The 13,948-nt window shown below is 45.4% G+C and overlaps 1 protein-coding gene across 1 annotated transcript in view; it reads left to right on the top strand.

The window, feature by feature from the left end:
- The first annotated feature begins 12,337 nt into the window (after positions 1-12,337).
- LRRC75A (leucine rich repeat containing 75A) overlaps positions 12,338-13,948 on the top strand; it is a 382,041-nt gene continuing 380,430 nt past the window's right edge. Inside the window, exon 1 of the mRNA XM_068270169.1 lies at positions 12,338-13,738. Coding sequence (XP_068126270.1) covers positions 13,466-13,738 — 273 coding nt within the window. The 5' untranslated portion in view covers positions 12,338-13,465. The remainder of the gene's footprint in view (positions 13,739-13,948) is intronic.

Raw genomic sequence — 13,948 nt, 5'->3', positions numbered from 1 at the left:
CAGATACTACTGCAGAGAAATAGACCAGCAGGGCTGCCAGGCAACTGGTATTGCTTAAAAGAAAATAAACATGACAGTCTCCATATACCTCTCTCTTCAGTTCTCCTTTAAAGGAAACATCAGACAATCTATGCTACCCCTAGATCTACTTACCCAGGGCTTCCTCCAGCCCCTTGCAGCCGACAAGTCCCTCCCTGTTCCCAGTACATACATACACACACAGCCTTATTATTTTACTACATGAGAGCACATGCTATATGGAGGAACAACAATGACATGCTGAACATAAGATATAGTATCAATGTAACTTTGGCAAAACATTCAGAATGTCACTGATTGATACTGTTATTATGGGATATTATGAGACAACAAGCTCTCAATGAGGCAGTGACAGTCAGACATCAATCTCCACTCCATTGTGTTGTAAAAGTATTCAGAGGCCATAAAGTAATTAGCCCCTGTGATAAGGATCTAGGAATCATTCTGCTGAAAAGCCCCATCTACACGATTAGCCGCCGGATCGCCTCTTCCACGTGCCCGCCGCGTCCCCGCTCGCCGCGCGTGCGCCGGCATCAATACCCGCTCGATTCCCGCTCGTCCCCGCGCCGCGCCGCTTATCTTCCGCTCGATTCCCTGCCATTGTCCCCTAGCGGGGAGCGAGCAGGGAATCGGCGGAAGCAAGATCCATCCTGTCGGATCTTATCAATCGAGCCGCATCAGCGGCTCGATTGATAAGGAGCATCGCGGCCGGATCTACGCGTGTAGATGCGGCTAAAGGGAAAGTCTACAAACAACATTTTGAAAAAAAGTTGGAAAGTCTTTCTCAAGTCTTTAGAACTTTGCTGCAGTGAGAGACAGATGTCTAGGGAGACAACCCTAGGGGGCAGGGACAGTGTACAAATTCCAAAGTGTGTATGAGTCCTTATCTGTGTGGTGGACACATGCAGTCAATATAACAATGCTGTGAGAGCAGAATACGTTTTTTTTCTCCATGCCCTTAAGCTGGCCATACACTAGGCCGATTCCAGCCAGATCGACAGCAGATTCGATCACTGGGATCGAATCTGCTGTCACATCGTTCCCGCAACACGCCGAATTTCGATCTATTTCTCCGTGCGGAAAATTACCGGCGATCGCCCGCGGGTAGGGAGCGCGTCGCTAGCGGCGTTCGAGTACCCGACGACCGACGCAATAGAGCCCGCATACATTACCTGCTCCCCCGGTCACCGCTGCTCCATCTCCGCGCTGGTCTGGTCTCCAGGTCCGGCATGCTTCACTTCTTCTAGCCCGGCAGGAAGTTTAAACAGTAGAGGGCGCTCTACTGTTTAAACTTCCTGCCGGGCAGGAAGAAGTAAAGCATGCCGGACCTGGAGACCAGAGCGGAGACGGAGCAGCGGTGACCAGGGGCAGTCGCGCCGGCGGAGCAGGTAATGTATGCGGCGGGGGAGGGGGGGAGCGGCAGCAGCAGCACCACCACCACAACAGATTGTGAACGGTTTCAGGCTGAAATCGGTTCACAATCTGTTTGCAGTAAAGGTAGCCATACGATCCCTCTCTGATCAGATTCGATCAGAGAGGGATCTATCTGTTTGTCGAATCTGTTGGCAAATCGACCAGTGTATGGCTACCTTTAGCTGTCAGTCTCTCAAACTTTCCCCCCCACGGCCCCCTGTGGCGTCTGGCCCCCCCTGCGGAGGCATCCCTTGCAGGGTCTATTGTTACGCCCCTGATTGGATCCTAACCTGTATGTATATTAGGCACAGAAGAGGAGAATTTTGATGGCCTTTCTTAAAGTGGTCTAACACCCAGCATTTCAACTTTACTTTAAAAGATTGCTTACAGCTTATAAACTATTATGCCAGATTTTTTTTTAATCATAAATTCACTGAATGGATTAAACATGACATTTTAGTGCTGCATTTAGCTAGAAATTCTCCTCGTGCTTGCTTGTTTAGTTACAAATGTATCTATCTACAATGTAACAAACAAACACTGCTCTGAGAGAACAAAGAGGGCTTCCCCGGCAGGCTTTTCAAAGGTCTATTTGTATTCCAAATAAAGATACATTTTGTAACTACAGATAAGAACAGATGCGGATTCCTAGTTAAATCCAACACTAAAATGTCATGTTTAACCCATTCAGTGAATTTCTGCTTAAAAAAAAATCTGGCATAATAGTTTGTAAGCTGTAAGCAATCTTTTAAAGCAAAGTTGTAATGCTGGGTGTTAAACCGCTTTAATGTATTAAGAAGTAAGGAACATCCAATAGAAGGGAGGACGAAGTTCCAGAGGTGGGGAGCAATCCTAGAAAAGTTTTGCGCCATTTCTCATTGGTCCGTCGGCCTTTTGTGATTTCAGCAGGGTCAGAGAAAACATCAGAACAGAAAAAACCTCATTTTATCATCAGACATCAATTGTTAATGGACTGTGCATATTGCTGTGCAGCACAGAAAGAAAAAATCAGAAAGGAGACACTTTATACAATGAATCAAAACTTCCTTTCTGAAGTGTTGTGATGCAAAGTGATATGTAAGACTTATGTGAATAGTTATAAGAATTTAATGACCGTCGCAGTTTAATGACCATCGCTTCCTAAATGTATTTATAAAGTTGGAATAAATGTCACTCAAAAATTATATTTTGAGTTTTCTTGGGTGACAGATTATCCCTGATTAGTGCACCGAGAAGCTGCTTAGATCTCTGCCATGCTGTCTTTTTTCTATGAAGAGAGAAGACCTCTTAATGCAGCTTGAGTAGGAAATGTGATAGCAGTCAATTGAGTAGGATCTAACTTGGTGGATCGCTGAAGAGGAGGCCACCAATGTCCATGGTCCCCAGAGGTGATTATTTGTGATGATTATGGGTGGTTTAATGTGCATACAAAGCCTGAGTGTGATTATGGTTTATCCTTAGCTGTGGTCATGGTTTCTCCCTAACAGTGGCTGAAGCTGTGGCTAAAATTCACAAAGGCTGTTTAATTAAAAAAAATCAGGTTGGTAAAATACAGCATTGGGTCAGTTTCTGCAGCAGGCTGTGCAGACTGGTAAAAAAAAACAACTTTTCCTTTCCCCTGTGACAGCTAGAGAGGAAAATGCTTCTTGCATCACTTTAGATGGGCTTACATGGAACTTGAGGCCACTGTTCTGTGTATCACTATACAGATCTGCACATCTAAAGTGATATAGAAACGCCTCTTGTGTGAATGTCTCCTTCTCCTGCTCTGCCGTTCTGAAGTCCTGCCCACAAGTGCATCGGATCAAATGGGGTGAGAAGCAGAAGGGGGAGGCTCTTCCTATTGGCTCTCTGTTTTCTGCTCTCTGCTGTCTGTCATTGCTATCACATACTATCAGCTAGTTATAGATCAGAGAAGGAAGTATATACCAAACATCTCTCTTGGCTTTACCGCATGCTCAAATCTTTGTAAATTGATATTTACTGACATGTGTTGACGTATTTACCGCACACGCTGGTGATTTACCTCAGTGGTCAGAAATTTCAGCTTGCCATGCAGTAACGGCCTTAGTAGATTGACATTTCACTATATGTCTGTTTTCTCAATGACCGCATGCGGTAATGCTTTGTAAATTGTAGCCTGTGTGCTGACTAGTGATAGCCATGTTTAAGTTCCTGCAGTTATCACTCCATTGATTTCATAAAAGTCCCTTTCTGCTTAAATCCATAGGTATTCCACAACACCAGCACTGTGCAAATCCCAACACCAGGAGACAGTGGGGCCTGTATTCCTCACAGCAGTGCCAGGACAGGGGGACACCACAGGCTATGGGCAGGAGAGCATTCCCCCAGTACAAAGAATTCAGCTACAAGGACGTGTTGGATTGGACTGATATTCTGTTTTCATAATTGTTTAACCTCACAGCACTGATCAGTGAAGCAAGGGTACTTGAAGAATGGATTGCCCATTTCTTAACAAGATTCTAAAGGTAAAGCAGGACTAAAGTTTCCCAACAAACACAAAGTGAAAGTTGGCACCTTTTCTTTTATTGTGAAACCACAAATATGCACACATTGATCAGGCAAAATATTAAAGCAAACCTGAACTGAAAAGAAGTGTGGCCTTTATGAATCTAGCTTGTTTTTTTTCGGTACATCCTACAGATGGTTTCAGACCTGAATTTGTATCTAAAGGAAATATGATTTGTTACCGCCCGTCACCTTCTTTCATAGCTCCACAGTTTAGTGACTTAGCTCAAGTGTCCATTTTAGGCAATTTGGCAGTGGACAGGATCCAGCAAACAAAATTTGACCTTTGTGAAAGTCACACAGATGTTCCTGCTTGCGCAATTTTCCTGCTTCTAACCTTCAAGAGCCGACTGTTCCCTTGCTGCATATTACATTCAATCACTTGACAGATGCTATTGTAATGAGATAACCAATATTATTCACTTCAAATGTCAGTGGTTTTACATATACACACACAAGCACAACCATAAACAATTTTGTTGGTACCCTTACAGTTCACTTTCTTGACGGTGATTAAAGGTAAGCATAATTGACATGTGGCATGTGGAGTTAATATTCAGTTGTGCGACTGATGGGAAACTTTTTTTTTGTCAGAAAGACCACGGCCTCTGATGAGAAGCTGTCAGTTTTTCTGTCGGGGACTTAGATCAATGAAAGGGAACAATGTTCCCATTCATTGATCTCCGGGCTAGCGGGGGGCGGCACGAGTGCGCTGGAGTGCGCACCAGCTCTAGAGCAGCCGCCTGGATGTGACAATTATGTCCAGGTGGCATAAATGGTTAAACAATACCAGTTGCCTGTCAGTCCTGCTGATCTCTTTGGCTGCATTAGTGGCTTAATCAAACACCTGAAACAAGCATGCAGCTAATCCAGTCTGACTTCAGTCAGAGCACCTGATCTGCATGCTTGTTGAGGGGCTAAGGCTAAAGGTATTACAGGCAGAGGATCAGCAGGAAAGTCAGGCAACTGGTATTATCTGAAAAGAAAAAATCTTTCTCAGTTTAGGTTCCTTTAAGGGGGTGCCAGTGTTGTCAGCAGTAAGCTCCCGCAAGAACAATAGCCGATAGAGAGCCTGGAAATCTTGCATTATTTGCTAGTCTATATTTTAAGAGACGTGGTATTATTTTTTGGAAGGTTTGGGGTCATTGAAGCTTTGCCCTGAACACAGGTGCATTCCTAACAGATGTTCAGTTCGATATACAAGGACATTAAATTATCCAAGGTGGAGGGATGATTATCCCAGCAAACTCATTGTTAACGCATTGTGACAATCCATGCCAGCTTGCAGCTATTACTGTTGTTCCAGGTGTAATCTGAAATCAGCGAATAGAAACAAACGGCATACTTTTCCATTGAGAGAAACCAACGATGCAGCTGGAGGATTTGTGTCTTGCTGCCAAATTCACTGACTTTTTATGCCAACCTTCAGAGAAAAGATGGATCCGTCACAGAAGCAAAAACCACTCTTGTCACGGTGTGGTAACCACTACATAAGAGCCTCTATGGACAGTCAGTAAGCGATTAAGCAAGTGAAGCCTCATTACAAGGAAAGTCTCCCAGCTGTAAATCAAGATAAATCTCACAATTATTTATTAGCATTTAAGAGATCTTTAGTACTCACTCTAGTATACCATGTTTCCCTGAAAATAAGGCACTGTATTATATGAATTCCTCCAAAAGATGTGCTAGGGCTTATTTTCGGGGATGTCTTATATAGTGGGGTTTAGAAAATCAGTTGCTATGTTAGTGTATGGGGAGGTGTGCGGTCTCTTACCAAATCTCCCTTGAGGCTGCGCCCCCCTCCATTCACCTGTAAACTGCTCCAGTATCCTAAGATGGTCGGTGCCCTTTGACCCGATCGCCACACATGTGCTGTATGCTGGGTCGGCTACTTTGTGACCACGCCGGGAATGTATCAGCGAGCGCACATTGACCATGACGAGAGGTGAGCGCGGTCACAAAAAAGCCGACCCAGCATACAATGACTGTGCGGCGACCGGGTCAAAGGGCACCGACCATGTTAGGATATTGGAGCTGTTTACAGGTGAACGGAGGGGAACACAGCCACAAGGGAGGTGCGGGAAGAGAACGCAGACCTTCCCATACACTAGCGTCTGGTTTTCTATACAGCTAGGGGTTATTTTCGGGGAAACATGGTAGTACTGATAGGATCTAAAAAGTGAACGGAGTAGGAACAAATGAGGAGGCACAGCACACTCATCCTAAAGCCAGGCATATAATATGCAATGTCTTAATCACTTAGATGTTCAAAAATATGGATTCAAACTAAACAATTTATTAAAACCTGTACCCGGAAAGTGCTCTTAACCATGGATTATGCAAAATTATATCCCAAAACAGCAAACAATTATGCAATCCTTCTACTTGATGCAGAAAAAGCGTTTGACAATGTAAATTGGACATGGTTAAAAGCAGTACTAAAGCAGATGAAATTCACAGGCCATTTTATGTCCCTAATAAACGCCCTACAACAACGCCCAACAGCTCAAATATTCTCGCAAAACTTTATATCCCCTCGATTTAAACTGACAAAAGGTACTAGGCAGGGATGTCCACTGTCACCCCTTCTCTTCAATCTAGCTCTGGAGCCCCTCGCCAAAATATTCTCTTCCATATTGGAAGGCCTTAAGATAGGTTCCGAAACCCTAACACAAACAATGTTTGCGGATGATGTGCTACTCTTCCTCTCACGGCCGCAGGTGCAAATCCCGAAAATATTTCAAGCGTTAGAAGAACTAGGCAAACTAAGCGGATTTGTAATCAACAGATCCAAAAGTGAACTATTGTGGCTCTCGGCCTTAGCCAATCAACACATCCCTTCAGGGTGTACAGGCATTAAACTAGCTAACAATGTAAAATATTTGGGAATTACACTATCCAGAGATTCAGCAACCACCTATTCACTAAATTATTCACCTCTAATATCGTTACTTAAACAACAGTTGAAACATTGGGAGGCACTACCCATTAATTTACTGGGGAGAGCTGCGCTATTAAAATCAGTAACCTTTGGAGGACTGGTATACCCTCTTCAAACTATCCCCTTGCTCATTGACCATAAAGACACTAAAGAGCTTGAGACAGCAATGACTAGGTTCCTGTGGGCTGGCAGGAAGCCCAGGGTGGCGTTAGCAAAATTAAAACTTCCAAAAGAATGGGCAGATCTGGGAATTCCTAGCATAAGAAATTACAACCTCGCGTGTCTATTTAGACACGCCAGAGATTGGATATGTAACACCAGTGCTTTCTCCAATATGCAATTGGAAATTGCCTTTTCAGAACCTTGGTCATTACCAGCAATCCTCCATACAAAATTTACCCTACTGCCAACAAAGATCAGCCGCCGGATCGGAGCCTCATCTACCGTTGTAGATAAGGCTTAAGGTGTAGTCTCAGTTGAATTGGTTGTGTTCAAGTTGACGAGAAGCATGACCTGTAAGGATGAAGTATGGCAATAGGTCAGCCTGTACAAATGGCCGGATTTGTACTCTTTACCGCCTAAGGCCACTGTCAGCAGCCTCCCCCCTTCAGTATAGATTGCCAGATGACGCCCAGTATAGGTAGCCAGATGCACTTCCCCCTTCAATATAGATAACCTGTTGCCCGTTGACCCTTTCCTTCCAGTATAGATAGCCAAATGACCTTTACAACCCCATCCTCCAGTTTAGATAGCCTGATGACCCCTCATTCTCTAAAGTATAGGTATGCCGATGACCCCTCCTCCCCTTCCCTCTAGTATAAGAAGCCAGATGACCCTCCTACCCCTTCTGTATAGATAGCCTGATGACCCACCTCCCTCCAGTATAGGTAACAAGGTGACCCTTCCCTTCTACCTAGTATAGCCTGCTGCCCACCCGCCCTTTGTGGTGCCCTAGGCCATGGCCTATGTGGCCTTGGCTTAAATCCGGGACTGTCTGTACATATTTCTCAGTTGCACTGCTAGTCCCCCAAATAACGTAACCAGACAGAAGAATGCCCCCCAGATAAAAACTAAAATCTAGATGGAGAAGGTCAGGGATGCTATGGGCAGCACAGTGGCATAGTGGTCAGCACTCTTGTCTTGCAGCTGTGGGTCCTCAGTTTCGAATCCCGGCCAGGGTAATATCTGCATGGAGTTTGTATGTTCTCCCCATGTCTGCATGGGTTTTTACTCTGAGCACTCTAGTTTCCTCCTACATCCCAAAAACATACAGATAAGTTAATTGGCTTCCCCCTATATTGACCCTAGACTACAATACATACACTACATCCTATGTTCTCAACGTGTGGTACACGTACCCCAGGGGGTACTTCTGATGGTTCAGTGGGTACTCGGGCTTGATATACTTAGCCAAGAATAACAAATTTAGAGTTTTAGAAAATGATAAATCTTATTTAAACAGCACCAAATTAGTGTTTTAGCTAATTCAAAGCAATAGTCAATGCTTGGACATTATTTAGAAACAATTATCATATACTACGATTAAATATATATTTGTCAAGGGGTACTTGTGATAATGTTTACTATGCTAGGGGGGGGGGGGTACTTGGTGAGTACAGGGTTTTAAAAGGGGTACATACCAATAAAATGTTGAGAAACACTGCACTACATGATACATCCATAGGCATATGGCTATGGTAGGGGTTTAGATCGTGAGCTCCTCTCAGGGACAGTTAAGTGAAAAATAAATAAATAAATATATATATATTATTATTTATATAGTGTCAACATCTTCCACAGCACTGTACAGAGTATACAGAGTATATATTGTCTTGTCACTAACTGTCCCTCAGAGGAGCTCACAATCTAATTCCTACCATAGTCATATGTGTATGTATGTATGTATCATGTAGTGTATGTATCGTAGTCTATAGGGCCAATTTTTTTAAGGGGGAGCCAATTAACTCATCTGTTTTTTGGGATGTGGGGGAAACCAGAGTGCCCGGAGGAAACCCACACAGACACGGGGAGAACATACAAACTCCTTGGAGAGAGAGAGAGAGAGAGAGAGAGAGAGAGAGACCCAAAGTTTGGACACACCTTCTCATTCAAAGAGTTTTCTTTATTTTCATGACCATGAACATTGTAGATTCACACTGTAGGCATCCAAACTATGAATTAACACACGTGGAAGTATAATAACCAAAAAGTGTGAAACAACTGAAAATATTCTAGGTTCTTCAAAGTAGCCACCTTTTGCTTTGATTACTGCTTTGCACACTCTTGGCATTCTCTTGATGAGCTTAAAGAGGTAGTCACCTGAAATGGTCTTCCAACAGTCTTGAAGGAGTTCCCAGAGATGCTTGGCACTTGTTGGCCCTTTTGCCTTCACTCTGTGGTCCAGCTCACCCCAAACCATCTCGATTGGGTTCAGGTCTGGTGACTGTGTAGGCCAGGTCATCTGGTGCAGCACCCCATCACTCTCCTTCCTGGTTAAATAGCCCTTACACAGCCTGGAGGTGTGTTTGGGGTCATTGTCCTGTTGAAAAATAAATGATGGTCCAACTAAACGCAAACCAGATGGAATAGCATGCATGCCGCAGGGCAACCGCTTTGCGGTATTGGTTTTTGACCCTAGTTTGGCATGCGAAAGCAAATGCATATTTGCATGAGCTATGCCTCACGATAAACCAATTAGGCCAGATTTGCAAAGCCAGATTTGTTAGGGTTAAACTTGATGTTTGAGCATGCATACATTTTCTTGTTCTAAGCATTTTCTTAGTTATATTCTTTAGAGGCAGGTGGTGGACGGCTTGCTCTAGGTGGTGTGAGCCCTGGGGTGAGCTGTCTGCACCTGTCCTCCCCCCCTCTGGAGTGTTGTGTGTAAGCCAGCCCTGAGCTCCAAAGCTTGGGGTGACCCATGCTTCACTTCTTTCCCATGTGGTGCCCCCAAGTTAACAAGAGCTTGGGGCCCCGCGGCCTCCCCGGTTGTATGGGGGCATTGGGAAGCCTCCTCGTGGCGCTCCTGGATAGTGCTAATGTAGCATGAACTAATTCCCGCAGGGCAACCGCTTTGCGGTATTGGTTTTTGACCCTGCATAGTTTGGCATGCGAAAGCAAATGCATATTTGCATGAGCTATGCCTCATGATAAGCCAATTAGGCCAGATTTGCAAAGCCATATTTATTAGGGTTAAACTTGGTGTTTAAGCACGCATACATTTTCTTGTTCTAAGCATGCCGCTGCAAGATGCTGTGGTAGCCATGCTGGTTCAGTATACCTTCAATTTTGAATAAATCCCCAACAGTGTCACCAGCAAAGCACCCCCACACCATCAGACCTCCTCCTCCATGCTTCACGGTGGGAACCAGGCATGTAGAGACCATGTGTTCACCTTTTCTGCGTCGCACAAAGACATGGTGGTTAGAACCAAAAATCTAAAATTTTAAATCATCAGACTAAAGCACAGATTTACACTGGTCTAATGTCCATTCCTTGTGTTCTTTAGCACAAACAAGTCTCTTCTGCTTGTTGCCTGTCCTTAGCAGTGGTTTCCTAGCAGATATTCTACCATGAAGGCCTGATTCACAGTCTCCTCTTAACAGTTGTTTTAGAGATGTGTCTGCTGCTAGAACTCTGTGTGGCATTGACCTGGTCTCTAATCTGAAATGCTGTTAACCTGCAATTTCTGAGGTTGGTGACTCGGATGAACTTATCCTCCACAGCAGAGGTGACTCTTGGTCTTCCTTTCCTGGGGCGGTCCGCATGTGAGCCAGTTTCTTTGTAGCGTTTGATGGTTTTTGAGACTGCACTTGGGGACACTTTCAAAGTTTTCCCAATTTTTCGGACTGACTGACCTTCATTTCTTAAAGCGGAACCGAGATGAAAAACTAACTATAACAAGTAACTTGTCTATATATCTCATCTAAAGTTTAGATGGTTTACACAGCAAATCAAGCTGCAAACAGTTTTAATAGAATATTATTAATTCCTGTGATACAATGACAGCAGCCATGTTGTTTGTAAACATTACACAGAGGCAGGCTTATCTGTATATTGAGCCATCAGCCTAATCCCCCCTCCTCCCCTCTGCCTCTGAAATCAATGGCTAGTAACACCTCCCCCTCCTCCTGCCCAGACTGAGCTCCCGTGAGCCCTTGCTACTGCCAAGGCTCTCTGAAAACCTGTGGGCGTGGCTTTTTTAGTTTATAGGGAATTCGAGTATTAAAACTAAAAAAGTATTTGGCTTGAGGAATGCCCTATAAACAATAGGAAAGGAACACAATGATGCAATGTGTAAAAGTTCACCTCGGATCCACTTTAAAGTAATGATGGCCACTTGTTTTTCTTTACTTAGCTGTTTTTTTTCTTGCCATAATACAAATTCTAACAGTTTATTCAGTAGGACTATCAGCTGTGTATCCACCTGACTTCTCCACAACGCAACTAATGTTCCCAACCCCATTTATAAGCAGAGATGGCCCGAACCGTTCACCGGACGAATCTCTCTGGGCCTTGTACTACTTCCGGGTCGCTATGACCCAGAGTAGTACGCCTGCGCTGGCCCGGCGGTGCGCGTCCTATATCGCGCTCCTGTTGCCGGGCACTCTCTGCGCATGTGCGTGATGTCAGTCATGATGTCACGCACATGCGCAGAAAGGGCCAGACATTCAAGATGTTCGCCGGCGAACGGTTCGGGAACTGTTCGCAACATCTCTATTTATAAGGCAAGAAATCCCACTTCTTAAACCTGACAGGGCACACCTGTGAAGTGAAAGCCATTTCAGGTGACTACCTCCTGAAGCTCATCAAGAGAATGCCAAGAGTGTGCAAAGCAGTAATCAAAGCAAAAGGTGGCGCTACTTTGAAGAACCTAGAATATGAAATATTTTCAGTTGTTTCACACTTTTTGGTTATTATACTTCCACGTGTGTTAATTCATAGTTTGGATGCCTTCAGTGTGAATCTACAATGTTCATAGTCATGAAAATAAAGAAAACTCTTTGAATGAGAAGGTGTGTCCAAACTTTTAGTCGGTACTGTATATATATATATATATATATATATATATATATATATATATATATATATATATCATGATGGTGTAGTGGTTAGCGCTTTTGCCTTGCAGCGCAGGGTCACAGCTACAGAACAGAGCACCAGAGAGATAGGAGTTATCAGTGCAAATTTGTAACTAGCATTCATCACATGGTGATAAAGAGTTAAAAGCCTGTACAATCAATGCAGTTTTCCCCGGAGAGCTGAAGCTATCTCCCATGCACCAGACATGCCCCCACAGGGTGTCACAGCGTGCAGGGAAAGTGTGCTTGGCACACTGCAAGGTGTTTATGTGTCAGAGGTGGCTGCCTGGAAGTAGAGGCAGCGATCACATTCCCCTCCCTTTGTCTCCAGCAGCACGCAGGGTGAGCACAGACACACGTCGTCTGGGATGGTGTGACCTGAGGGGCAGCCACCACCAGTGTGTGTGTCCGCCTTATGAAGCGCCCCCCTGTGCGATCCCCTCCAGCTGAGATAGATCTACACAGGGGCTTTTCCTGGCACATGCCCAGCAGAGCTCTCTCCAGCATCCGAGTGGCCAGCTGCGCACACAGGAAACGCCTTCTGCCTGACTGGAGACACGGCCCCCTCTCCCCGTGTCTGTCTATGAGAAACGATGCTGGCTAATACAGAAAAGCCTCTCAGACACCCAACTCCTCGGATCTCCGGCTGCTGAGGAAACCCCAGAGCTCCCCGGGTGCAGGGAGCCCCCGCTCGGCACTTTCCAGCGTATCACCGGAGACGGGAGTTCGCCGAGCTGCTGCTGCTCAGACTTTTGCCTGTCAGATGATGTGCCAGGCGGTCCCTCCTATTACACTGGGAAGCTCAGCGCAGCTAGTGCTGCTGCTGCCTCTTTACAGGGACATGCAACAGTTTTCCTGAGGTCAGCGTGTGGTAGTGGCTCCCCGTCCCCATCTATTCCTCTGAGCTCCCCTCAGGCACGTCCCGCTGTGTTTTGGATGTACAGTGAAAGTTGTGTAATCGGGAGGGGGGTTTCTGGGAGGGGGCTGACTCGTGTTTCCTAAACAGTAGCCGAGAGTAAATAGAGAAGGAAGGGAGAGGACTGCCCTGCTGTGTGTAGTGGAAACACTGAGTGTGCGGATGCTGGAAGGAACCAGGTCCAGCTAGCCTGTAGCGAGCTCCAGGGCATCAATGATGCTGCTACTGCTGGGGTGACTTTCAGGTGGCACTTTGTGATGCTGAAGTGACTTTGAAGTGATAAGGTATGATGTTCCTGGTGGAGTGACTTTTAGGTGGCACCTTGCCATGCCAGTGCTGGAGTGACGTTCAGGAGACACCTTTTATGCCAGAGCTGGAGAGAAATTCTGGTGGCACCTTATGATGATGCTGGAAGGACTTGCAGTCTGCTGACCTGTTGCATGTGGAAGCTACATCTTCTGAAGAGGTCCTTTCTGTTTGTTCACTGTGCTGTGTGACCCCCAGGATCTTTTCGGATGCCTCTTCTGGGGGATCATTCATACCATCATGGGTACCAAGCAGACCAAGGTCTGTCAGGCTTCCAGTGCGGGAGGGGAAAGCCCGCAGCATCCCCCGGGATCCCGGAGGAGCACCCCAGCCAGGGAAAGGGGAGACTTTTGGACGTCTTTTGGGGTGAAGTCTGGGGATAAATTTGGGAAGGGTGGATCCGGAAGTCTAGCCCCTTACCACAGGAGAATCAAGATGATCCAGGAGATGATGCAGTTGTTGAAACAAGGGAGGCAGGAGGAGGGCACAGAAGTGCTGAGACACCTGAGACAGGTAAGCGTGGCAGCCCTGGGTGTGGGCGTCATGTCCAGTAGATTGTTTGTTATACTGTCTTTGCAGTTAATTAATACAACTTGATGGGTAAAGTTTAGTAACCAGCAACATCCAGTTAGACTTTACCCATCAGCAGTGTATTTAGGAAGAATAGTTGCTATGGATTGGATTACAGGCACATGGTGCTTCTTATAGCTGACTTTATTTTAA

The sequence above is a fragment of the Hyperolius riggenbachi genome, chromosome 2 (genome assembly GCF_040937935.1).
Source record: "Hyperolius riggenbachi isolate aHypRig1 chromosome 2, aHypRig1.pri, whole genome shotgun sequence".
Taxonomy (NCBI): Eukaryota; Metazoa; Chordata; class Amphibia; order Anura; family Hyperoliidae; genus Hyperolius; species Hyperolius riggenbachi.
Note: the sequence above shows the minus strand (reverse complement) of the source record. Positions and strands in the feature narration are given on the sequence as shown.